The sequence below is a fragment of the Octopus sinensis genome, linkage group LG16 (assembly GCF_006345805.1).
Source record: "Octopus sinensis linkage group LG16, ASM634580v1, whole genome shotgun sequence".
NCBI classification, from domain to species: domain Eukaryota; kingdom Metazoa; phylum Mollusca; class Cephalopoda; order Octopoda; family Octopodidae; genus Octopus; species Octopus sinensis.
In genome coordinates this window covers 14,720,231-14,746,381 of record NC_043012.1, presented here as the reverse complement: position 1 = coordinate 14,746,381, position 26,151 = coordinate 14,720,231, and the positions used below count along the sequence as shown (strand labels likewise).

Below are 26,151 nucleotides of genomic sequence, written 5' to 3'. Positions count from 1 at the left end.
TCGCACAATACTATATAAACATTTACACACACACACACATTTTATTTCACCTCGAAATATGTTTAAAAATGAAAAAAATATATATTTTTTTTTAGTTTTAAAGAGGTTATATTTGCTTAATTTATTGTTATTGTTTTTTTCTTCCAAGTTTAAGCTAACTAGTAAACTTACTAACTGATTATAACAATCAGGGATACTTTGCAGGAGATTTGCGCAGGAAGTTATTAGCGTCTTCTCCATGGCGATGTGTTTTCTCCTCCTCATATGGGGACTTGTGTGTTTGTTGGAAGGGTTCACTTTTGAACTCGGGAACGCAGCCAAACACCTTTTAAAAAATAGCATTAATTTCGTCTTTCATTCCAATAATAATAGCATAGACGTCGTTGTGTTTATATATATATATATATATATATATATATATATGTGTGTGTGTTATACATTGTTTCTCAACAACACATTTAAGTCTACCTTTTCCATTTGAAATAAAAAATATCATTTCTTTTTTATACCGAAAACAAAATATATCATTTTTCTAAATTTATTTAATTAATATAATTTACTTAATACTCTATAATTGGTTAGTGAAAGTTAGTTCGGATATATATATATATATATATATATATATATATATATATATATATATATATACATATACACACACATAAGAAAATACAGGCACCAAAGAAAATATTTGCTTGGAATTTACAGTTCAAATACTTGATTTATTTCGTAATTCTAATTCAATAAGCATAGTTTCTGAAGTTTAATTATTTATAATAATTAAGGCAATTACACATCAATCCATTCTTGTATGCATGCATACAACGCATTACTAAAATGTTTATAGGACGTGCGGGGATGGACAAAGTATGTAGTTTAGGAAAACGGTTGTGGGTGGGACGAAGGCTTTATACAACAATCCTTCCGGGTCCTTACAGAACCATTTCGTAACAACTATGCGAGTGAGCAGTGTTCGTTCATGTGTCCGCTCGGACTAGGATAGCTGTTAATGTATTTTACAAACTGAACGAATTATTTTGATTATATATATATTTTATTTACTAGACTTATCAATAATAATAAATAAATAAAAGCCTGTATAATGTTTACAAGTTTTTTCTTTCTTCTGTTAGATAGTAGCCGGTGTTTTGATTGTTTTAGATTCTATGTTCCGATATAATTCGTTCTATCTTTGCCTGTTTCCTCTCTGTACACATATCATAAATGGCTCATATTAGCTAGGTGTGTGTGTGTGTATATATATATATATGGTGCGTAATATACACAGCCATACACACACCTATATCTGTATACAGACATAGGTGTGTGTGTGTGAGAAAAACTAATATCGCCATATGGTTATTTTAGTCGTTTTTTTTCTCTGCTCTTCCAGACAAAGACTTGGCTTTGACTTCGTCCCCAACAACAGTACAAGGGAAATAACTCTTCTTCGTAGCAGTTTCGAGTTTTGTAAATTGGCAAAACTGAATAGAAAACTTTTACAAAATGTTACATTTCTTTCTATAGAACTAATAGTTTTAATTTTTTCCCCTTGTAATATATTTATAAAACAAACAAACAAACAAACATTATTTAGACTGAGTTTAAATCAAAAGATATAAAACCTCTTTCTATAAGAGCTACTTCCATGATTCTCATTCATGTTCATCGTTTAATACTAAAAATTTGGTTTGAAATATTTAAATTCTCATTTCAATAAAATTTTTCTTATAAATTTTTGAGAGAACGTGAAATAATTCTATTTTGGAATGTTGTACCTTGAAGCACATACACAGACCTGTAAACAATATGATGTGACTAAATTGGGTAGAAAAACCTTTTTGCATAAGAAAACGTCGACATTTTTCAATCCAAAAGAGTTTTTCTTCTCAATATTTGCATGTTCTTCATGTATGTGCTTTGAGATATGCCATTCTAGAAAAAAAAAAAAATCTCATTTTCGTATATTGGTTATAATGGTTGAATCTTTTATTTTTTTTTTGTATTTTTGGCAGTGTTAATATTGGAATTTGCTATGTCATGCAATGGATGATTTCATGACAGATGAGGAGCAGGACTGCCATGGTGATGGCGGGAAGCTGTCTATTCAACTAAACGATGATGATAGTGCTTCGGAGCAGTCGTTGAATCCACTTCCTTCAGCTAAAATGTTGACGACCTTTGCTGAAGATGGCTTCAAGAAGCAATCATCCGAAAGCGATCAAGATTCTGGAAATGGACCACTGATTCCTGAATCGACCGAGAATGATGCTAAAGGAGTTTTACAGAATTCCAAATCCATTTTAAATAATGGTCAGTCAAAGAGCAGTAGAGGTGACAGTAGTCGCCATCGACAAAAAGAAACTCGAAGGAGATCTGGAAAGCGAAAGTACAAAGAAGAGGAGCCTGAAGATGGTGAAATTCTTGAAGACGGAGAGATTGCCAGTGATGGAGAGAATGATTTTCGGCGTCGAAGGCAACGAAGAGATGATGATTTCAGTGGTGAGTTTCTGTTACGAAAATTCTGTTTTGTGGAATAGGTACAAGTTCTTTTACCTGTTTCAGTCATTAAACTGTGGCCATGTTGAGGCACCACCCTTAAGAAATTTTAGTCAAATGTATCGACCCCAGTACTTATTTTTTAAAGCCTGGTTCTTATTCTGTTGTTCTCTTTTGCCAAACTGCTATGTTTTGGGGATATAAACACACTAACACCAGTTGTCAAGTGGATTTGGTAGACTGAAACTGAAAGAAACTTTAAGGTGGCGAGGAGCTGACAGAAACGTTAGCGAAATGCTTAACGGTATTTCGTCTGCCGTTACGTTCTGAGTTCAAATTTCACCGAGGTTGACTTTGCTTTTCATCCTTTCGGGGTTGATTAAATAAATACCAGTTACGCATTGGGGTCGACATAATCGACTTAATCTGTTTGTTTGTCTCGTCTGTGTGTAGCCCCTTGTGGGCAGTAAAGAAATATAACACTGAAAGAAGCCTATCATATATATATATATATATGTGTGTGTTTATTTGTGTAATGTCTGTGTTTCTCCCTCTATACTGCTTGACAACTGGTACTGCTGTGTTTATGTCCCTGTAACTTAGCAGTTCCACAAAAGAAACTGGTGGAATAAGTTCCAAGCTTTAAAAGCTTAAGTACTGGGTTTGATACATTCGGTTAAAAATTCTTCAAAGCGGTGCCCCAGCATGACCGCAGTCTAATGACTGAAACAAGTAAGGGATAAAAGATAAAAGATTTATATGTGTTTCCTTGTGTGATTATTGAAAATGAATGTTACCATCATGCAAATTGTGACCTTCGTTTCCATTGTTCCATGAAAACTTATTTGGTCATAGGGAAATATTACCTTACTTGGAAATAGGTGAGGGTTGGTAATAGGAAGGGCATCTGGCTGTAGAAAATCCACCTCAATAAATTCTGACCTGTGTGAGCATGGGGAAGTGGATGTTAAATTGATGATACACACACACATGCATGTGTGTGTGTGTATGTGTGTATATACAGGGTGCGATGTATGAATTTTTGTCATTTTATATTTTTTACTTTCGCGAAAGTGCATTGTTTGTTTTTGATATTGTCGACTACACATTATAGTAGGGTCAGTTGGGCATCATCTGTGAAAAAACCAGCACCATGACGCAATTCACTCTGCCAGAAATTTGGAAACGACATGCTGTACTGCTTGGAAGCTCCAATATGAACATTTCTGAGTGCTTGAGTAATCAATCTGAGGATAGTGCAGAGGGTTCAGAAAGAGTTGAATGAGTCTAATGGTGATTACGAAGGGATGGCAGCTCGGAAAATTCACTCTGATTGTTCTGATGAGAAAAAACTGAATTTGCTTGTGAGATCCAGGCCATAATTGACAGTGATCCCTTCAAGTCAATCTGGTCTATTGCCAGGGACATGGCAGTGTCTGAGTTTCTTATCAGGCAGGTAGTGTATGAAGACATTCCGTATTCCTAGTCCATGATGAGAAAGGGCCAATTTTTATCCCACCCCATCAAGGACAAGAGGAAAGACCACTCTACGAAGCTTTTGAACAAATTCAAGCATCTCCTCCAACCGAATATGTTTAGGTTTTTCTCAGATGAGAAAAATTTCTGCCAGGATCAGATGATGAGAACAACACTGGGTTGTTCCAGTCTGTTTTGGCCCTAGTTTCTAAGCTTGGATGCTCTTCCTAGTGACTGGGTACTTGGTGCCTTTTGCATGTCACCAGCACTGGCTACAAATTAGCTTGACATGTCTTCTCAAGCACAGCAAACATATGCATGCCAACAGAACATCTGTTGGCTTGTCATGTCCCCAAAACATGTAGCGAGAGTGATAAAAATTAAACATCCAGTCAACATTATGGTGTTTGGAGTGATCACTAGTGATAATGACATTATGCATCCTTTCATCTTCCCACACGACCTCAGACTCAACACGGAGGTCTACATCAAGTGCCTGGAGGAGGTAGTGCTGCTCTGGGTCTAGAGGATGGCAACAGGACTCTGCACCATGCCACAGAAGCAGGAGAACCCAGTCATGGCTGTCAGACAATTTCTGCAACCACATCACCCCTAACATCTGGCCACCTAACTCGCCACACTGTAACCCCCTTGATTATTACGTGTGGGGCACAGTTGAATTGGAGAATTTAAAATACAACATGGTATATTTGTAATCTTTGATTGTGCAGTGAAAAGAAGTTGGCAAGATGAAATTACTGTCAGAGATGCTTTGTCTTCTTGCCACATTCCACTGTCATTCATTATCTGTGCACACATCAAGAGAAAAAGCAGCTCTGTTATGTTTATGTGTGTGTGTGCAGACCTCCCCAGTGCCACTGAGACAAAAAAAGAAAAGCTGTGAAGAGGTTGACGTTAAGAAAGGCATCCGGCTGTAGAAATCATGCCAAAGTAGGTCTGTCAGATCCTGTCAAACCATCCGACCTATGCCGGCATGATGGAACATGGATATTTCATGAAGATTGAGGGTGAGCATATATATATATATATATATGTGTGTGTGTGTGTATATATATATATGTGTGTGTGTGTGTGTGTGTGTATATATATATATGTATATATATATATATATATATACATACATATACACACACACACACATATATATATATATATATATATATATATACATACATATATATATATATATTTCAAACAGTGAACCTGCCCACATCTGCTGCAAGCTACAGTGGCTTAAATAAATGAATGCAGTTTATCTGTTTGCTTTTTTTATGGGGATAAATTTATACAGGCGCAGGAGTGGCTGTGTGGTAAGTAGCTTGCTAACCAACCACATGGTTCCGGGTTCAGTCCCACTGCGTGGCATCTTGGGCAAGTGTCTTCTGCTACAGCCCCGGGCCGACCAATGCCTTGTGAGTGGATTTGGTAGACGGAAACTGAAAGAAGCCTGTCGTATATATATATATATGTATGTGTGTGTGTCTGTGTTTGTTCCCCTAGCATTGCTTGACAACCGATGCTGGTGTGTTTACGTCCCCGTCACTTAGCGGTTCGGTGAAAAGAGACCGATAGAATAAGTACTGGGCTTACAAAAAGAATAAGTCCCGGGGTCGAGTTGCTCGACTAAAGGCGGTGCTCCAGCATGGCCGCAGTCAAATGACTGAAACAAGTAAAAGAGAGAGAGAGTATACAAATCTACATAATTTGACAAATTCATGACAGTGAGTTGAAGTTTTCTCTGTGAGATGCTAGGCTTTTGACATCTTTCCTTTAAATTACCTTGTGTCTTATCATTGTTTTATGCATAATGAAATCTTGGTAAAAATCTAAACTGCCTTTGCTTATTTTCAGAAAAATCTGCAAGTAGTGCTGAAGAGTGTGAAATGCGATCTGATGCCAGTGACAATGAAGTTGAAACAACTGGGAACGAGAAATCTGAAAGTTTATCAAGACGTGAACGTCGGAAGAGGAAGCGAGAACGCCGAGAAAAACGGCGGAAGAAAAACGAGGCTGTGAGTACATTTTATAGAACTGAGTACAATATTTGTATGTCTGTGTACAACATGGTTACAAATATATATATGTTTAGTGTAATATTGTTTCGGACTTTTTTTGTTATCATGTAGGTAAACTTTTGTAAATCTGCAAAATAACTGTGGTTAAGTAGCTTTCTTTGTAATCATGTGGTTTTGGGTTCAGTCTCACTGCATGACACTTTGGGCCAGTGTTTTCTACTGCAGCCTAAGCTGACCAATGCCTTGTGAGTGAATTTGGTAGATGGAATTTGTGTGTGTGCGTGTGTGTGTATATATACACACATATATGTATATATGTATGTGTGATGTATGTATGTCATCATCATCATTGTTTAGCATAATGATGTTATTTTTCCTGCAGCTTTTGTATTTTTTCATGTGAAAAATTTCAACTAAATTGATAGAATAGTCTCTAAGGAAATGCTTATTCAATACAAGGTCAGAGGTGGGCTTAACTTCAACACAGAAACATGAGCAACGCTGGGTCCAACAGCTAGTGTGTGTGTGTGTATATATATATATATATATATATATATATATATATATACATATATATATATATATATAACAGCGGTGCATCAGCATGGCCGCAGCGCTCTGAGCTGATACTAGAGAAGAAAAAAAATATATATAATATCATATATAGTTATTTTTTGGGTTGTTTGTGTGTGTTTCTGTGTTTTTCAACATGTAGACAATGCAACACAGACTTTAGCGAAAGACTTCCACGTCAAACAATTTATGAGGGTATGTGCTTGATTAGCAAATATTTTTACCAGAAACATAATGATGGGCAGCAATCTAGTTATATGTATATATTAATGTATTTTGCAGAAGAAAAAAAGAAGACGGCTAGAATATGTTGATCATGATAAAGTAGATGATGGATTTAATTGGAACCTGTCGAGTAAGGGCCGCACTCTTCCTGGTCCTTACGATAGCCCTTCAGATAAGCAGTCATCAAGCCCATATAGAAGCCCTGGTGGACCCTATGATAGTCCCTATGAAAGTCCTCCTGGTTTATATGACAGTCCGTCAGAGGACGAAGAAGACAAGTAGGTTTATGTTTTAGTTTTTCTTTGTCACATCTGTTAAGAAGATTGGTTCTCTTATGAAATTTCCATTTCATTTCTTACATACACACTTCCACACGTATTTATATATATTTTTATGTTTACAGCTACCCACCGAGTTTGTTGAGTATGGTTGGAGATGGGTTTATTGATATGGCTGTTGCTGATAAAGATGTAAGTCTACTATAAATTATTTTATATCTTGTCTTGATTTGTGTGACAGTTTGATGATCAATTTTATTATTATTACTATTAAAGCCTTAAGGTGGTAAGCTGGCAGAATCATTAGCCTGCCAGGCGACGTGCCTAGTGGCATTTTGTCTGTCTTTACGTTCTGAGTTCAAATTCTGCTAAGGTCGACTTTGCCTTTCATCCTTTTGGGGTTGATGAATTAAGTACCAGTCAGGTACTGGGGTCGATGCAGTCGGCTATCTCCCTCCCCAAAATTTCAGGCCTTGTGTCTATAGTAGAAAGGATTATTATTATTATATTATTATTATTATTATTATTATTATTATTATTATTATTATTATTATTATTATTATTATTATTAATAATAATAATAATAAACTGCTGCTGAATCACTAACATGCCAGGCAAGATGCTTAGTGGCATTTCGTCCATCTTTATGTTCTGAGTTCAAATTCTGCCAAAGTTGATTTTTGCCTCTCGTCCTTTCAAGGTCGATCAAATAAGTTCCAGTTGAGCACTGGGGTAAATGTAATTGACTTAGCCGCACCCCGCCAAATGGTTGGCCTTGTGCCAAAATTCAAAACCATTATTATTATTATTATGAAACTGCTGATGGTAGTGAGTTGGCAGAATTGTTAGCATGCTGGACGAAATAGTGGAATTTCATCCATTGTTACCTTTCTAAGTTCAAATTCCACCAAAGTCAACTTTACCTGTCATCCTTTTGGAGTTGGTGAAAATAAGTCTCCCAGTTGACCATTGAGGGTTGATGTAACTGACTAGCCCCCCTCGCCCCCCTCTCACTCTAAACTTCAGGCCCCGTGCGTTTAGCTGAAAGACTTATTCGGCTGTTGAGGCAATTTTTCAAGCTGTCATCATTTGCCAGATTCTTTGTTCTTTTTAAGTTTCATTGAATAAATATCTCCTATTTTAGGAGATCCTTAAGCTTCGAGAACGTAAGAAGAGCCGGTCTAGTCGTAAGAAGTCACATCATCATCATCACTCATCAAAGAAGAAACCTTTGTTGGATATTCCAAGGCCACATTCAGTATGCAAGTTCTTCATGGAAGGAAAATGTTCCAAGGTAGAATGTATTTTTTTACTTGCTATTGCAAATTTTATTTGCATGAGACTTTTGTAATTATTTTAATTGAATAGGGAGAATTCCTGGTTTAAGCACTCTATTTAACCCCTCAGCTTTTTTTTGGGGGGGGGGGAATTTAAAGAAAATTCTTGCAAATTTGTGTTCTACATACAGGAATTTATATGATTATGCAAAAAAAAAAAAATCTAACCCCCCCTTACCCCCATAAGTCCTAAAAGTTCCACTCTTCTTCAAATTTGTTTTTTAATCAGAGTTTAAGGTATGGGCAGTTGGAACTTTTTGTGTTTATCTCGACAATGGACCCCCTTTGGTGGCATCATCATTCCATTAAATGTGTTTATGGGGAAAAAATATTGAAAAACATCAATACCCGTCCGAGTGACAAAGAAACGATGAAGGTTTCAGGTGGTCATGAGATGTCTTAGAAACAACAGTTAAAACTCTCTTAAATCACATACAAAAAATTTTTTTTAATAATCGTATGAATTCCTGTATGCAGAACACAAATTTGCAAAAAATTTCTGGAAATTCCAAAAAATATAAAGTTTACAAAGTTAAACCAGAATTCCACCATTGAACATTCATTCGATGTAATCTTTCATTGATGTAATTTTTTTATTAATTAGAGAGGAAACAAGATATAATGAACATGTAAATTAAATGTTTTTCTTTATCTCTTGTTATTTAGTTCATGGCAGAGGAGCAATACCCCATGATTTTTGTAAGGTTTTCTAAATTTGCCAAGGAAGATCAATCTGGATGATTTCCCACCAGAATCTCTGGAGAGTAATGTCTGTGGAGAATATATGGTTGGTGTGATATGCTTGTGAGGGAGGAAGGGCTGAGCAAAGTTTTTATTGTGGGGTTTGAAATGTGAGACATAGTAGGGATTATGAGGGGGCTGGGTCAGAGTGGTAAGGCTTTTCCCACTGAGTTGAGTAGAATAAATAGTGAAGATGGAAGAGAAGAAACAGTGTGTCTGAATTGATGCTTGAGGGAAACTTTGTAGTGGAGGGGCATGTGGAAGGGGTGGGCTAAAGTGGTGAGAAAGGATCTTCAGATGTTGGCCTCACAGGGGGAACGACAAGGAACCAAAACTTCTGACATTCCAAGCTAAGTAAAATCATGGTTGTCCATGCATGCAGGCATCTTCTTTACATCTCTCTCTCTCAGTCAAGAGATCCTAGTCTTGTGGGTTCAGGTGTGCCAGTGCCACTTAAAAGCATCCATGCTAGTGCCACGTACACTCTGTAAAGGGTTGGCTTTAGGAAGGGCATCCAGCCATAGGAATCATGCTAAACAGACAAATGGAGTCTGGGCAGCCCTTGAGCAGGCCAACTTCTGTCAAACCATCCAACCCATGCCAGCATGGAGAATGGACATTAAAAAATGATGATGATGTGTAAGATATTTGTGAGTAGCACTAACACCATCTCGGATACAAGATCTGCATTCTAATGCGGAGAGTATTTAGGGCTGAAGTATTTTGTTCTGTTGAGGAAGTCTGTTAGAGATTCAGTTTTTATAATTTTATAGTGAATTGGTCACTATGGATGAAGCATCATTTGTAGTGGCTTTGAGTGTTTTAAGTTCCTATTGTGTATAGGTTTGCATGGGAGTAAAAGATAGATATACAGGTGTGTGTGTATGTGTGTGTTTGCATTTTACATATTTGCATGTGATGTGTTTCGTAGTTCCTTTTAGCCAACTATCACAATTTAGATTGTGGTGGAACCTTTATTGAAAACTAAAATTAAAAAAAAAGCTAAATGTTTATTATTAGATGAGAAAAACTTCTTTCTTGCATTGTCAGGTAAAAATTCTTTCTCTTTTTGTTTTATCTTACAATAACCTTTTGTCTATTTCCCTTCTCATTTATTAGGCTGAAGATTGTCCTTACAGTCATGACTTCATACCACCAAAGAAATCCGAAATATGCAAATTCTATTTAAACTCCATTTGTACAAAAGAGGGCTGTCTATTTATGCATGGTTAGTCGAAATTTTAAATTAATCAAAATTTTGTAGTAATTTTTTTAATGTTTTTTATTACTCTGTGACATCTTTCAAAATTAGAAAAAAATTAAAAGAATAGAAACGTAATTTTCATGCATCATTGTGTTAAATAAAATTTCACTAAGAGTATTTTGAAATTTAAAAGTGAAGTTAAAGTATTCTTCAATTTTTTAAATATTTACTGATTTTATTTTTTTGCAGGCGAGTACCCTTGTAAATATTTCCACACTGGCGCTCAATGTTACCAAGGAGAAAACTGTAAATTCTCACATGAGCCACTGAACGAAGAAACAAAAATACTTCTGCAAAAGGTTAGCTTTTTTTTTTTTTTTTTTTGATATCTCATTAAATACAATATTAATTTTTCTTAATGCTTTCATAACTTAAGGTACAGGTACTGTGTGGTTAAGAAGCTTGCTTCCCAACCACATGGTTCTGGGTTCCGTCCCACTGCTTGGTACCTTGGACAAGTGCCTTCTACTGTAACAATGGCATTTTACAGATGGAAACTGAATGAAGACTGTTGTATGTGTGTATGTATGCCCCAGTATTAGATTGCTTATAAAATATCATTCTTTACAGAATTGGTACTCATCACCGCTTCTCAAATCATTGCAAAAAATAGACATGCTTGTTTGTTTAAAAGCATTTTCAAGTGCTTTGGTAAAAGAGACTGTTTCTGTTGTTTTGATAATGAAAAGGTTAACTAAATATGCCTCATAACTTGCAATATTTCATTATTAAAATTTCCCTTTAGAATTCAACAATTATAACACAATTCTCATGATGATAAATATGTTTCTTTTTCCCTTCTTCTAGGCCCTTGATAATCGAGACGACGAAAGATCAGATGATTCTGATGGTAATTCATTTGTTTATTTTTCTCTTTTAATTATTGCTGGTGAGGTTCTTTTTAAATGATTTTTTTTTTGGTCTTGGAGAAATGGGCTGGGTTCATGATTTTTGCTGGGTCCTCTGAGACCAGTGAGACTGATGTAATTGAACAACTGTGAGTTAATGGCCCATGGAAAATGTGAGCAAGGAAGGAATTTCAGAAGGTTTATGTTGTGGACAACGACTAGGAAAGGGGTTTATATATGGACTTGAAGGGTATGGGGATATACACAGTATTGCTCAGGAGGGCTTGAGTGGAGGTAGTATGAAATCTACCAGCTCTGAGGAGCAGATGCCACTGTAGTAGTATGGCTGAGTGAAGAGTGGGTGGAATTTATTGGCAATCGACTTCAAACCAATCAGTTGAGTGGCCTTTTTTTAGATCTAGAATCTCTTTATGTGTAGTAGTAGTAGTGTTGTCCCATTGTTGATAAGTGTATGTTAAAATGTTCTACTGCATTTGAAAATATTAGAATTCTGCTATTTTTATTCGTTATATTTTATCCAAGAGTGGCTTCAAAACTATAATTATTGGGATTCAGAAACATAGAAACTAGAATATTTCAATACTGTGAATTACTTACATTAAATGTTGGCTGTGAAAAAATTTATGGTATTAAGAAAAATTCATCTCTTTACTAACATTCATCGCACATTTTAAGACATCTTTAAAAAAATATCTTTGTTTAGATTCCCTTACACACGAAAGTTTAGAACATATGAGAGATAAAGGAGGCAACCAAGCACCTGGATCAAATGGAGGAAGCAAGAAGATACCTTCTTTGTTTGATATCAAAGTCTACCCACCTGGTCAGAGTCCTAAAAAGCCACAAGGTTCTACCGTACAACCACCTGGCAGGTAAGACACGAGTTGAAACTATAAATTCAGATAATATGCTTGCATTTATAATCTAGTTTTAAATGTTTTGATTTAAAAAATATTTTCACTTTGGTTATACAACTATTTTTTTTTCTAACATAATTCACATATGAGAATGATGTTATGTTTTATGTAGTCTTCATTTTGAAAAACTAAAATTTCAGATATGTCTGAAATATAATTGGGTCCTGCTGGTAACGAGTTCCATAATCTACTTTTCTTGATTTTTGTGACATCAAGTTTATTCTTTATTTTTAAATACTGAAGAAATATCTGTAAATCTGTCCACAAAACAAAACAAACCTCATAAAATGACATTTGTACTGTAACCATTTGATATTCTAACTGACCAGATCAGGTCTCTCACATCTACCCTACAATGTTATTCTTAAAATAAACAATCACATCATTGATATCTTGAAGCTAAAAGATAAATTGAAAACATTGTGAATGAATAAACATAACATTTGACAGAGTGATTTTGAATGTTAAAGGGTTAAATTAGAAGCTGGTTTGTGCTTTATGGGAGTTTTTGTATGTTTTATGGGAGAGTTCTTCTGTAGTTCATTATTGAAACAATTGTTTTTGTTCTTTTACATGTGTTTCAGGCCTGGTTTTTACAAAGATGCTTTGTCTCTGTCCCCGTCTGGGAATTCTTCTTGTTCATTGCCTCCATCTGGTGCAGGTATTGGAGGATTAGGCTCTGTGTCAATTCGTCCTCCAATTGGATCTCCTGGGCATTCCTCTTTTATTGGTTCTCGCCAAACACCAGGGGATTGTCCTCCCCAGCAGCAGCAGCAGCAGACACCTCCACACCTTGGCTGCAGTCCACCACATCCCCAACAGTCTGCTATGATTGGTTCAAATTATCCGGATGACAAGAATCTTCCTCAACCATTAGGTATAACTTGTTTCCCATAAATATTCCCCTTTTTCCTTTTGTTTCTTGTTATCATTGCGATGGGGTCAATTTGCTTTGCTGTTCTTTTGAATGTATCCAGAAATATTAAACTATGTTGAATGCAAGCTGATATTTGTAACTGTGCAAATAAATATATTGTTAAAAGTATTGTTTTTTAATTAACAGAGGAAAGTAAATGAACATTTAATGTAGATTTAACGATTGCTGTATTTTGTCGCTTAATTCTTTTCTTGTCTGCAGATTGACCATTTTCAGATATGTCAGTATTAGGTTCAAGTAACTGTTAATATTTTGGAAACATTTTGTCAATACTTATTGAAAATCCGGAAGTTAAGCTTCAGATTGTATGATAGTTTGTAAATCACCTAAAATAAGAATTCACTAATAAAAGCTGTTGAAAAATAAATCATCTTATTTGGATAGAAAAAGAATAAGGTTATTATTTCACTGTTTAGTATAAATATTGTTAATAAAGTTAGCTGCTGCTGATTTTTTTCAGCTAAATCCATCAGTTAAATATTAATTGGTTTTTGTAATAGCTTTATAATTGTGTTATAAAATTTATCTTGTTCTTTTTTTCGAGTTTCCAATATTAAGCTAGAAATTGCTCACTTGTTTTAATAACAGTACTGTATTACCTTAACATTAGTTTTAAAATGCTCTTTTTGCCTACGACAATATCTCTCTATATATAAATGGCAAAATGTCTGTGTGCGTGTCCTTTATACAAATCCACAATTTTTCAGTTAGAGGGCTCACACTTTCTATGGTCATTCAAAACCATCCAAAAGTGGTCGTGCACATCTTTACATTTCCCCAGTCACCCCGCAAAGCCATTAAAAAATCAATAGAAGTGACTTTTTTGTGAATTTTCTATCCAAAACCCAATCAAAATGCCCGAAACTTGATACGCCAATTGAATACCAGCTAGCTGTATGTGATTGGTCGGAGATTTGGACAGTACTCGTGTGTATGCGCGCATGCACGCAGCTGTATATACTGTTGATATATACTGATGTATATACTGTATATACTGATGCACTAGCACTATGACCCGGCGTTGCCAGGTCATAGTGTTAGTTTAGGATAAAATACCAGAATGTATTTAAATGTTTTAAGGAAAATGTTGTCTTTTGTTGTTATCTCTGTTCAATCTATTCCCAGCTGCATTGCCGTGGTTTTTCTGTATCATATTTATTTATGTATTTTTCTTATTTTAGATAACCTTCATCATCCTTTACATCATCCATTTCATCATCGTCATGGAGCGTTAGAAGATCGGCACAACACCGATGAAGAGAAAGAAGAACGCAAACAAGTTCCTATTGAAATTCCCTCCCATTTACCTCCCAAACAAAAAGAGTTGTTTATGCGGATTCAACAACAACACCAGCTTGCAGCAACAATTGCAGAGAATACGGATGTCAGAGATGATGCAAAACGTAATTCTTTTTTTTTTTTTTTTTACTTGTTTTAGTCAGACTGTGGCCATGCTGGGGCACTGCCTTGAAGGATTTTAGCTGAATGAATTGACTTCAGTACTTAATTAATTCTTTTTTTTTTAAGCCTGATACTTATTCTGTTGGTCTCTTTTGCCAAACTGCATAGTTATGGGGACATAAACCCACCAACACCGGTTGTCAAGCAGTAGTGGGGACACACACACACACACACACACACACACACACACATCTTCAACAGTCTTCTTTCAGTTTCTGTTTACCAAGTCCACTCTCAAGGCTTTGGTCAGCTCAAGGCTATAATAGAAGACAGCTGCCCAAGTTGTCACACAGTAGGACTGAACCCAGAACCACGTGGTTGGTAAGCAAGCTTCTTACCATACAGCCACACTTGCACGAAGTCTGGTTAGTCTTTATTTATATTGATTTTTTAAAACTGAATTATAGGTATGATGGTTTCTATTAGGTGGAGGTGCTGAGACATTTAAATGTCTTGAAAATTCAACACAGTATTTAGTTGCGTGTTTCTTGATTCCAGGTTCAAAATCCACATTGCTCTTCATGTGTATCCTACTTCAATGCTGTTATTGATTTGCCTCAGATCAGCTTGAATGAGGTAGATCTACATATTCAAAGGAATTCCAGAAAATACATCCAAAAGTTTTTTTCCCCCTTTTTAAAATAGCAAAGGTATAGTTTGAGTGAGATTTGACTGCTATTTTTAGGAGATCGTGAGACCACATAGAGACCTTGTTGGTTTTAATATATTTGATATTTGTTATAAATTATGGTTGAAATGGGAGTGTACTCCTCTCCCTTTCATCTGTTGATCTTGTGTCTAAGTAAGAAATCATTATTTACATTTATCCCCACTTAAAATGGATGTTCTGTTTGAACAAATTTTACTGCAGTAGAGACGAGGAGAGAAACTCTCATGTTGGCTTTTGGTGCAAAAAGGGTCTCTTGTTTATATCACTGGCGGGGAGATGAAACCCCACCACCACCTCCAACACCGAGACTGTTAGGTCATGTGATTTCAACCTCCTTTGGTTTTTGTCAATGATGGATGCTTGACTGCTAGAGATGGCAAGGACTCGTCTCCCTGCCAGTGATATACAGAACAACAGTGCCAGGACAAGTGCTGCTGTTGCAGTGAGCTTGTTAAAAGCTTGTTAAGTGACAACCTATATTAGTGATGGAAGCAATTTTAGTACTGAGAGGTAATATTTATCCCCACTTAAATGTGGATGTTCTGTTACAATAAACTTTACTGCAGTAGATACCATACATATATATATATTACCTGAACTGAAAGCAGGTGGTGGATAGGTGAACTCTCCTGCAATATATTACTGAATCTTATTTTTTAAGTTTAAGCAGGATTTGAACTTCCAATTATAAGTTGATACTGTAGAATATCTAATAGCAGAGTATATTTTTTCCCTTCATGGCAACTACAAATTTTTATACAATTTTCTCAGTCTGCCAGTGAATATATGTATATATCTCATTCTGCAAGTGAATATATATATATATATAAGGGAAAGCTCCACGCTGGAAATAGCAGCCAAAACTTGACACTAAAACTACATTAAATGTTCATAAAGCATCAGGAGAGAAGACAAAAGGACAAGATGAACATTTAATGTGGATTTAGTGTCAAGTTTTTGCTATTTGCAGCATGGAGGTATTTCTTAGATACCCTAAATTATAATATTAATAATAATTACCTTTGAAGGTGTTTATTTCCATGCTGGCCACTTGATAAGATCGATAATTAAACAAACGATCTTGTATATATATATATATAATATATATACACACACAAACATACAGACGTGTGTGAATGTACGTATATATAAAATAATGTAACAGTACACGTTTCGTATTCTTGTAAGAAAGATAACTTTATCCCAATAAATCAAAAGTTAGTTCCCTTTACTGCGAATGTCCTTATAAGGTGCGATTTGTCTCGTCTTCTCAACCTTGTCATTTTTATTTTGTGGCTATATTTCTAATAAGCAGACGACCGTTTTTCATTTTCCAGTGTAATCAAGATTACGGAGTGGTTCAGTAAAATGTGCATCATTATCATCATCATCATCACATGCTTGAGTCAAAGGCAACTTCTCAAAGTAGTATTTTGATGGCTAGATGCCTTTCCTGTTGCCAGCTGTCATCTCTGTTTCCAGGGAGAGTAATATTCCCCCATGGCCAGACATGTTTTACAAGGATGGTTGGAAACAAAGGACACACCATATGTTGATGACACTTGTTTGCAACTGTTGGGCAGTGTCAAGACAAGGAGACACAGACACATGCTACCAAATCCACCTACAAGGCCTTTGGTCAGCCTGACACTATAAAAAAATAGATACTTGCCCAAGACACCATGCTGATCCCCAAATCACATGGTTAGGAAAGAAACATCTTAATATGCAGCCTTTGCCATATATATATACAAAGTATAAACATTCACACACACACACACACAAACACACACATGCACGTGCATATATATATATCCTCTGTCCAACCCATGCTAGCATGGAAAACGGACATTAAACGATGATAATGGTATATATAAAATACACACACACATTTTATCTGCCAACATCAATGCCAGTATTACTTGCCTAAATGCTTAGCTGTTAACAGAACGAGAACAGTGAAAAGGTTTTCTATGAAAAAATATATTGCAATACAAATGTATTACTTTCCACCTATAACTAGAGAGAGAGAGAGAGAGAGGAATAAGCTTCCATACAGTATTTCTCTACCAGTTTCATTCTCAAAGCATCAGTTGGCTTGAAGCTACAGTAGAGACACTTGCCTGAGATGTCTAGAGGAAAAAACTGGATATTAGAGTTCTATGCTATACTGTGCAAGAGAGAAAACAGTGAACAGTGATTGTGCAAACGTGGGTGAAAAGATGTCAGGGGATACAAGTAGAAGTAGCATGTATGAGAGTAAGATGTGGTCAGAAGTGGTTAATTCTGATTTCATGGTAACGGGCCTAACAAAACAGTTGGCAAAGAGCTAGTACAAGTAGAGAGATCGTGTGTTGAAACACTCTCCTCTGACCCATGCCAGCATGAAAAAAATGGATGTAATGAAATAATCTAAGTTGTTTTGTTCAATGAAAAAATTTTGAAATTTATTGTTTTCTTTTCTAGTTGATGATATTGATGACTGGTATTCAAGTGATGAAGATGAAGATGGAGAAGGTGGCCCAAAGTTAGCTGAAATCTTAAAAAACCTTAATAAACAGGTATGTACATTAGGCTGACAGAACATCATCCTCATTAGACTGCAATAGTCAATAAAAAAATCGACTTCTGTGCATATTTTAAGCTTGGTATTTATTCTATTGGTGTCTTATTGAACTACTAAGTTATAGGGGTATAAACAAACCGATACCAGTTACCAAGTGGTGAAAGACAAATACAAAAACATGTGCACACACACACACACACACACACACACACACACTCACAGCTCCCTCCTTTCTTAGCTACTTCACCTCCTTCTCCTCCAGTATACCCCAGCCCAGTTTCTGACCCTTTGCCAGTTTCTTTTGTCCTTCCTATTTTTTTATACAATGACTATTTCACAAACACATGTACACATGACTGCCTTTTACACATATTCTGTGCACCAAATTCTTCTGGTGTTGGCCACCTTGAGTCTATGTTAAAAAAAAAACAAACACTTGCTCAAGGTGCCACATATTGAAATTGAACACGGAACCACTTGGTTCTGGAGCAAGCTTTTTAACCACACAGTGATTCTCTGTTGTTTCTTTGTAACTTGTAGACTTTTACTGGTGTAAGCAATCAGTATAACAAAGACACCAAATAGTTTGTGTTGAAAATATTATTTGTCTGGATGAAGAACTAAATGCATGCTAAACTCTATCTTCCATATTGTATGTTTCATGGCTTTTTAAGCAATTTTTTATTCTGTCTCTTCTTAGCCTCCTGAACCACCAGTTCAACCCCAGCCTGACATTTCCAACAGCTCCACTTTAAATATCATGCAAATGATTAATGCTATCCGGGGGCAGCCGGCGGTCACATCTGCAGGAGCAGGCGGATCATCACAAACAACAGTCTCTACTACTAGTACAATAGTTACTACTAGTAATAACAGTAATAGTAGTAGTAGTAATAATAATAGTAGTAGTGTTAGCACTAGTACTTGTCCTAGTTCATCTACTGCTACATCTGCTGCGTCAGCTGCTGGCAGTGCAGCCTCATCTACCTCAAACACAAGGTATTTACTTATTTCTTACTTGTTTCTTTTGTGCTGTTTACGTTGGGAAGGGGCATGGATGGCTTGGTGGTTAGGGTATTTGGCTTACGATTGTAAGGTTGTGAGTTCAATTCCCAGTGATGCATTGTCTCCTTGAGCAAGACACACCTGTTGCTCCAGTCCACTCAGCTGGTGAAAATAAGTTGTACCTGTATATTCAAAGGGGCCAGCCTTGTCACTCTCTGTGTCAAGCTGAATCTCCCTGAGAACTACGTTAAGGGGACACGTGTGACTGTGGAGTGCTCAGCCGTGTGTATGTTAATTGCGGATCAACTGGAACCTTTGTCAATGTAACTGACAGAGTGTCACTATTCATGTTGGGAAAATAATAATCATCATCATCATCATCGTTTAACGTCTGCTTTCCATGCTAGCATGAGTTGGACAATTTGACTGAGGTCTGACGAACCAGATGGCTGCACCAGGCTCCAATCTTGATCTGGCAGAGTTTCTACAGCTGGATGCCCTACCTAACGCCAACCACTCTGAGAGTGTAGTGGGTGCTTTTACGTGCCAGTTAGGCAGTACTGGCAACGACCTCGCTCAAATCCTTTACTCATGCCACCAGCACAGGTGCCAGTAAGGCGATGCTGGTAACGATCATGCTCGAATGGCGTCTTTTACGTGCCACTGGCACGGAGGCCAGATAGCCGCTCTGGCAACAATCACACTCGGATGGTGCTCTTAATACCCTACTAGCACGGGGCTCGAGTGCCAGTAAGGCAACGCTGGTAACGATTACGCTCGAATGGTGCCTTTTAAGTGCCACTGGCACGGAAGCCAGTTAGCTGCTCTGTCAGTGATCACATAATTGATAAAAATAAACCTTGGTTCAGTGTAGTGAGTCTTACAGTTCTCCCTCTCCATCTCTTTCTTTTTCTGTTTGAATCTGTTGTCCTAAATCCACTGGTTGGGACACATATATGCCTCAAATGTGCCACCCCTATCAACTCCTCTTTACGGAGTTAATGAGACAAAGAAAGCAGTATTTTTGTTTTTAAACTTTCTATTGCAAATTGTTTTCAGCAATTTTTAACTTACCATGCAAAGTGCAGTCGTCACTTTTGTTTAATTGCCAATTAAGACTGCAAATTTAAAAAATAAAAGATTGAGATTCTGTCCTCTAAATATTAACGATATCAACAATGCTTCTTGTAACACTTGTAGTAGTTAAATTGCTGCAACATTTGCCTGACCGAATGAAATATCAAACTCCTTTCTCTCAGGTCATTAGATTATATCTAACCGAGAACATTTCATTGTTTCCTGGGGCAAAACAATTCTCTAAACCCAACTAAAACTACAAGAGTATGAAAGGACTCATTATTTTATGACGTCACTTCTTATAAGAAAGTTTTACTTCTTTTGCGTTTTATGTTATTTATAAAAAATTACACTGTGTGACCTGAATTTTGTCCTTGGGTAGCAACTGTTATTTCCTAATTGCTTACCCCTGGAAAGTATGAGAAATGGCTAACATTTCCTTCAAACTTTGCTTTTGTTACATTTATTCAAACCCCAAGGTATCGCTCTCAACACATGGCTATGATGCTCCCCAACAACTCCTGCTCTTGATTGAGAGATGCCCATATTGTCAGCCACTAAGGGACATTCTCAAGCAATTGACAAGCAAATCTGTGGCATTGAGCAGAATATTTGCTGTAACAGTATTTTTGCTTCAGCAACTCAATGCTGAATCTGTAATGTAATGGTCAGTTTCAAAACATTGATGTCCAGATAAGAAAAGCAAAGTTTGAAGGGAATAGTAGTAATTTCCTTTGATTTCTAGGTAGAAGTCAGCAGGGAATAACACTGACCAAAGACAAAAAATAAAAAAATCGAAATTTGTTACACATTGTTATTTCAAGATGAATTTATGATTTCCAGTTTGCGATTGGTAAAAACTTGCTAATAATTTTGTTGGTATTTTTATAGTTCGGCCAGAAGAGACCCTCGCCTACAGATAACAAAAGCTACAACTTCTTCAAGTGATAGTAAATCACCATCAACTGCAGCAGCACCTGTGAAAACTGACCCACGATTGATATCTAGTAAACCTGCAGTAACAGAAACCAGCCCACCTTCTTCAGTTCCTGTTCCTCAAGACTTTGTTGTTGTTCCTTCAACTCCCCCTGGTGAGATTGTTTATCGACTGTATGAAGTTTCCACTTACAAAATACCACTTTCAGCTACCATCGATGTATTTCATTCTAAATATAAAGATGATCCCCGGATACAAAAACATCTGAGTAATCCTCCTGAGTCCTTGAAGCAAAAAATTCTACCAGGTGATCCTGATAAAAACTTAATCAAATCATTTGTTGTGCCTAATCCAAATCGTCCTGGTAAAGATACTACTGTTGATGACTTACCGATGCCAACATTACCTCCTGTAAACCTACCACCTATTACCTCAACAGCAGCTGCATCTTCAACATCCAAAAGGCCTCAAGATCCCCGCAGGACAAGAATACTGCCTCCTAATTCTCGTATTGTAAGTAAAAAGGTTGAAGATAAAGACAATACAGAACCAAATAAACCTGCAGACCCACGCATTTCCCGAGGTGGACCTGACCAGTTTCCACCTACAAAACCTTTGGATCCAAGATTGCTGAGACTACAACCAGGTTCAGCTGGACCTTCTCGGCCACTTGATCCTCGAAGATTAAAACAAGAGTCATCCAAACCATTTCCTGGACGAGCATCGAATGATCCCAGAGCCAACAAACAGCAGTCACCTGTTGCTGAACAAAACCTACCCCCAATGCTGGCACAAATGCCAAATCCAGCTGTACCAAGACCACCTGTAGATTCTGCTAACGAGAAACGAGGTCCTCGTACGCAAGAAACACCTGCTCCCCTTCATCCTGTACGACCAAGCAATCCAAAGGAAAGTCAAAGCAAAACTGAACAGTCAGACTCAAGTGGTGCAGAGGTGTCGCAGCCGAAATTAGATCATCGAAATGACCCTCGCTTTAAACGGAAACCTGCTGGTGAAAGTGGTAGCTCATTACCGCCTATTCGAAAGGTTACTGGACAGCGTAAAGTTAACATGGAGTATAGTTCACCATTAGGTACAGAAGCAGACAAACCTGAACCAAATTCTGGATATAATAGTTATAACAGGCCTCCTAATGCCAATCGGCAAATGAGTGGCAATAATAATAATAATAAAATGTGGACAGGTGGACCTGATTCTGGGCCTCCAGCTTTACCTTCTGGTAAGCCTCATTCTAGTGGAGGTAATGACACTACACATGGTTCTCTTGATCCCAGAGATGTTGCTAATCATCCTTCCACATCTGACCCCCCTTCAAATTTCCCCCCTCAAATGCAACCGAGTGGGCCACTACAACAATACCCTCCTGTACTTCCTCCAGATCAACCCAAGTTAAAAGATTTATTCAAAATTATCGACCCCACTGCATCTCCATTTTGTTGATAAGAAATATTCATGATGGTAATGTTACTGTTTCCATGGTTTCCTTTGTAAATGTTTCTTCATTTTACTTTTCCAAAGTAAGACGAGTCACTTTTTGATCTCTTAGTATACTTCTTTACTGCTCTTTCTTTCTTCTTCTCTCTCTTTCTGTCTGTCTGTCTTGCTACCCCCCTTCTCTCTCACTCTCTCTCTCTCTCTATATATATATATACATACTTGTTTGAAATAATGTTCTGTCTTGTTTGAGACTTCTAAAGCAACAGTGATCACAGGTGCTGGTAGTTTATCTCTTTCATTTCCTCCCTGTTTCGCAATACAGGGTTTGATGCTTGGACATTGCATCAGAAACAAATAAATGAACTACTAATAATGTTGAAGGGTAATTTGAAGAGAATCAAATGAGGAATGGATTTTATTAAAATCGTGACCAGAGATAAAAATCTCTACCAAAACATGTTATAGACTACTGGAAGTTTTTATTTAACATTTTTGATGTAAATATTTCTTGATTTGATTTAGTGAGTCTTTGTTATTTCTACTATTTAAATGATGACATGTACAGCTTCCAAGTCTCCACTATATTAACAGAACTTGTCTTTTACAAAGGCTGTTTGAATAAGCTTATTTAACAAAAAACACAAATAAATAAAGAAAATACCCATCTCCCCTCCATGAAACCAGAATAATTTTAAGATATTGTGGGAATCTTTTATTTTCTGAAGTCTGTGAGGAATATTTAAATTATTATTACATTAACTCTTTTGTTTGTCTTGATCCATCTGCTCATCTTATTTAAAATCATTCAGGGTTGTAATTAAGGAATTTGAACAAGATGTGATAAATATTTTGTTGTAGAGAAGATTATGTGAACAATATTTGTGAAGATACATAAGTTTATATTCAAGAGTCAGACATTAGATCATAACATGCAGCGATGTTTAAAATCCTTAAAAGAAGTTCTGTAGTTGGTGATTCTGCCAGTGTGTGCTGTGGTATGAAGTTCAAAATACAGTTACATTAGGTTATCTAGGAGTAACAAACTTGCAATTAAGCCAGTAGTAGTAGAAATATACATAATAATAATACATAATAATAATAATAATAATGATGATAATAATAATAATAATAATGATAATGATAATAATAATAATCTATTGTAGTGTTTTGTTTGGCACTTAGTTGTGTAATTTTTGTAACATTCAAAAATGGAAGCAGAAATCATCAACTTGTAATGTTGACTGACTGCAAACTCTGTCGCAGCCATTGGTGAGTCTATGGAAAGCATTAAATCAAAACAAAAAAAACTAATTGCTAAATAAATATTTTATCATTTTGGGTTATTGATTGTTGCTCAAAATATAAATCATATATATATATATATATATATTTATATATATATATATATATATATTATATATATATATATATATAAAATATAGAAATATTTAATCGAGGATCATTAGGCCAACAAAATATAGTTTTGCCAATGGCTCATCGAGGACTAAGGAACAAAATTTAGGAAGATCTCATTAAATTAGCTCTTCCTAAATGTTGCTCCTTACTTCCCAATGAACCATGGGTCAAACAGAATGTATTTTGTTGGATTAATGATTATGGATTAAAAATTATTATTTACTCTCAGAGTTACTTTTAAGTACTTTATCTAAGTCACCCGTAGGAATGTATATGTAATATATGTCTGTATTATATACATGTCTATCTTTATCATCTGTTTGTATATATATATATATATATATATATAGGGAGAGTTTACAAAAAAAACAAAAGACGAAGACAGGTGGTGTACAAAACAAACAGATATTTTAGTATAACGCTCAGGAATAGAAAAAGTCTTTTACGTTTCGAGCCTATGCTCTTCTACAGAAAGGGACACAGAAACAACAAGGAGAGAAACATATATATATATTGGCCATAATAGCATTGATATTGATTTGGGTTGATTGTATTTGTTTAGAATGATGCTGGAGCTTTCTCAGTAAGTTTCAAATAGTTAGGTACCTTATAAACTTAGGAAGGTACTGTGTGTATGTGTGTACACGCCTCTATTGCTATAGCATAACCCAGGTTTCGATCTATGATTCTCTGAACTCTGCTTCATCTTAGATGCATAAAATACGCATAGGTACTCAAGCCTGTGCATACAACTGAAAGTCAGTTACTGAGTCTCTATCATTTCCAACAATGAATATCTCAGTTATTTGATCATTTGAATTAGCATCTTAAGTGATTGAGTATTCCACAGACATGTGTACCAGCATTCCAGTAGTTTGGTCAACTGGATTATCTACGTATCAAATTCTAAGAGGTTTGATTATTTCCTTGACACCAGTATCCTTAGTCTAATCCCCTGTTTGAAATACAGGTAGAGGACATAATAAACATGACCGAATAGTTAAGAAGTTTGTTTCACAATCATGAAGTCTCTGGTTCAATACCAGTATGTGACATCTTGGATGAGTGTCAGGCTTGGATGGACTCATGTCTTGCGAATGAAATCAAACAAGTGGAAACTGTGTGGAAGTCCGTTGGATTTACTCTTTATGCAAATACACACAGTACAGGCCTGTATACTGAATGTTAATAATGGCTAGAAAAACCACCCTTTTATTACCTTGTGCTAGTGAAAAGTCTACTGCTTTTAGACATAATTAACAGCATTGTGGTCTTCTTGGAGTGGTTGGCGTTAGGAAGGGCATCGAGCTGTAGAAACTCTGCCAGATCAGATTGGAGTCTGGTTCGCCAGACCTCAGTCAAATCGTCCAAACCATGCTAGCATGGAAAGCGGACATTAAATGATGATGATGATTAGTGTATTGAATGTTTATTAGCAGTTATTGTGTATAGGGGCAGTAACTTTTGTGGTGTGAATTTATATCCAGATACAATCCTTCCCGCTTAATAAACTGAAAAATTTCATCTACTGCTGCTCCAGCTGCCTGGGTCAGCAATGATGTCAGTTTGGTGATTGAAAATTCTATGGTTTCTAACTTGTCACTTGTACTGTGTCTTTGATAAATATATTTAACTCCAAATGGCCTAAGCTGGAGCTGAATGCAACAATTTGCCCGAGTTTGGTTAGCTTTTAAGTGTGAGGCTTAAATTCTATCATGAGGATAGCTCAAAGAAGAATGGACTGTACAAAGCTGACTTATTTTGGATGCAACATAAGTTGAAAACTTCCTTTGGTAACCCAGTGATCAAATCATTTGGGACATCTATCCATCATATTCATTGCAAAAATTCCAAGTTCAAATCCCACCGAAATTAACTGTGATGTTCATCCTCCTGAGGCCAACAAGATAAGGTGCCAGTCAAATACTGGGGTTGATATTTGTGGCTTTGTGCCTGTGTTAGAAATTATTATTATTGAGCTGGCATAAATACCAGTTGAGCACTGGGGTTGATTTAATTGAGTTACCTCCTCCCCTGAAATTGCAGGACTTGTGCTAAAATTTGGCAGAATTGTTAGCAGCATGCCAGGCAAAATGCTTGATGGCATTTTGTCCATCTTTAAGTTCTGAGTTCAAATTCTGCTCAGATTGACTTTGCCTTCTTTCATCTTTTTGGGGTTTATGAATTAAGTACCAGTGAAACCCTGGGGTCGATGTAATCGATTAGTCCCCTCCCACTTAAAATTTCAGGCTTTGTGCCTTTAGTAGAAAAGGTTATTATTATCATCAAAGTGATGAGCTGGCAGATTCGTTAGCACGCTGGGCACTTAGTGGCATTTCCTCTAGTTTTATATTCTAGGTTCAAATTCCTCTGAGGTTTGACCTTGTTTTTCCTCCTTTTGGGGTCATT

General features: G+C 36.4%; 1 protein-coding gene and 1 long non-coding RNA gene across 10 annotated transcripts in view; both read left to right on the top strand.

Annotated features, from left to right (window-relative positions):
• The window catches only part of LOC115220259 (zinc finger CCCH domain-containing protein 4), a 29,923-nt gene extending 6,844 nt beyond the window's left edge, over positions 1-23,079 (top strand). For 8 of the 9 annotated variants that reach the window (XM_036509893.1, XM_029790357.2, XM_029790361.2 and 5 more), the window contains exons 2-15: positions 2,016-2,502; positions 5,848-6,008; positions 6,867-7,087; positions 7,213-7,279; positions 8,232-8,384; positions 10,285-10,393; positions 10,619-10,728; positions 11,237-11,279; positions 12,002-12,170; positions 12,800-13,092; positions 14,334-14,555; positions 17,750-17,844; positions 18,550-18,848; positions 20,823-23,079. In XM_036509893.1, coding sequence (XP_036365786.1) covers positions 2,046-2,502; positions 5,848-6,008; positions 6,867-7,087; positions 7,213-7,279; positions 8,232-8,384; positions 10,285-10,393; positions 10,619-10,728; positions 11,237-11,279; positions 12,002-12,170; positions 12,800-13,092; positions 14,334-14,555; positions 17,750-17,844; positions 18,550-18,848; positions 20,823-22,329 — 3,906 coding nt within the window. In that variant the 5' untranslated portion in view covers positions 2,016-2,045 and the 3' untranslated portion in view covers positions 22,330-23,079. The remainder of the gene's footprint in view (positions 1-2,015; positions 2,503-5,847; positions 6,009-6,866; positions 7,088-7,212; positions 7,280-8,231; positions 8,385-10,284; positions 10,394-10,618; positions 10,729-11,236; positions 11,280-12,001; positions 12,171-12,799; positions 13,093-14,333; positions 14,556-17,749; positions 17,845-18,549; positions 18,849-20,822) is intronic. The other variant, XM_029790362.2, reaches the window with a different exon arrangement.
• LOC118766508 lies at positions 387-25,584 on the top strand. Its single transcript, XR_005002444.1, has 2 exons — positions 387-423; positions 24,241-25,584. It is a non-coding gene; the product is annotated as an uncharacterized LOC118766508 (long non-coding RNA).
• The last annotated feature ends 567 nt before the right edge of the window (positions 25,585-26,151 follow it).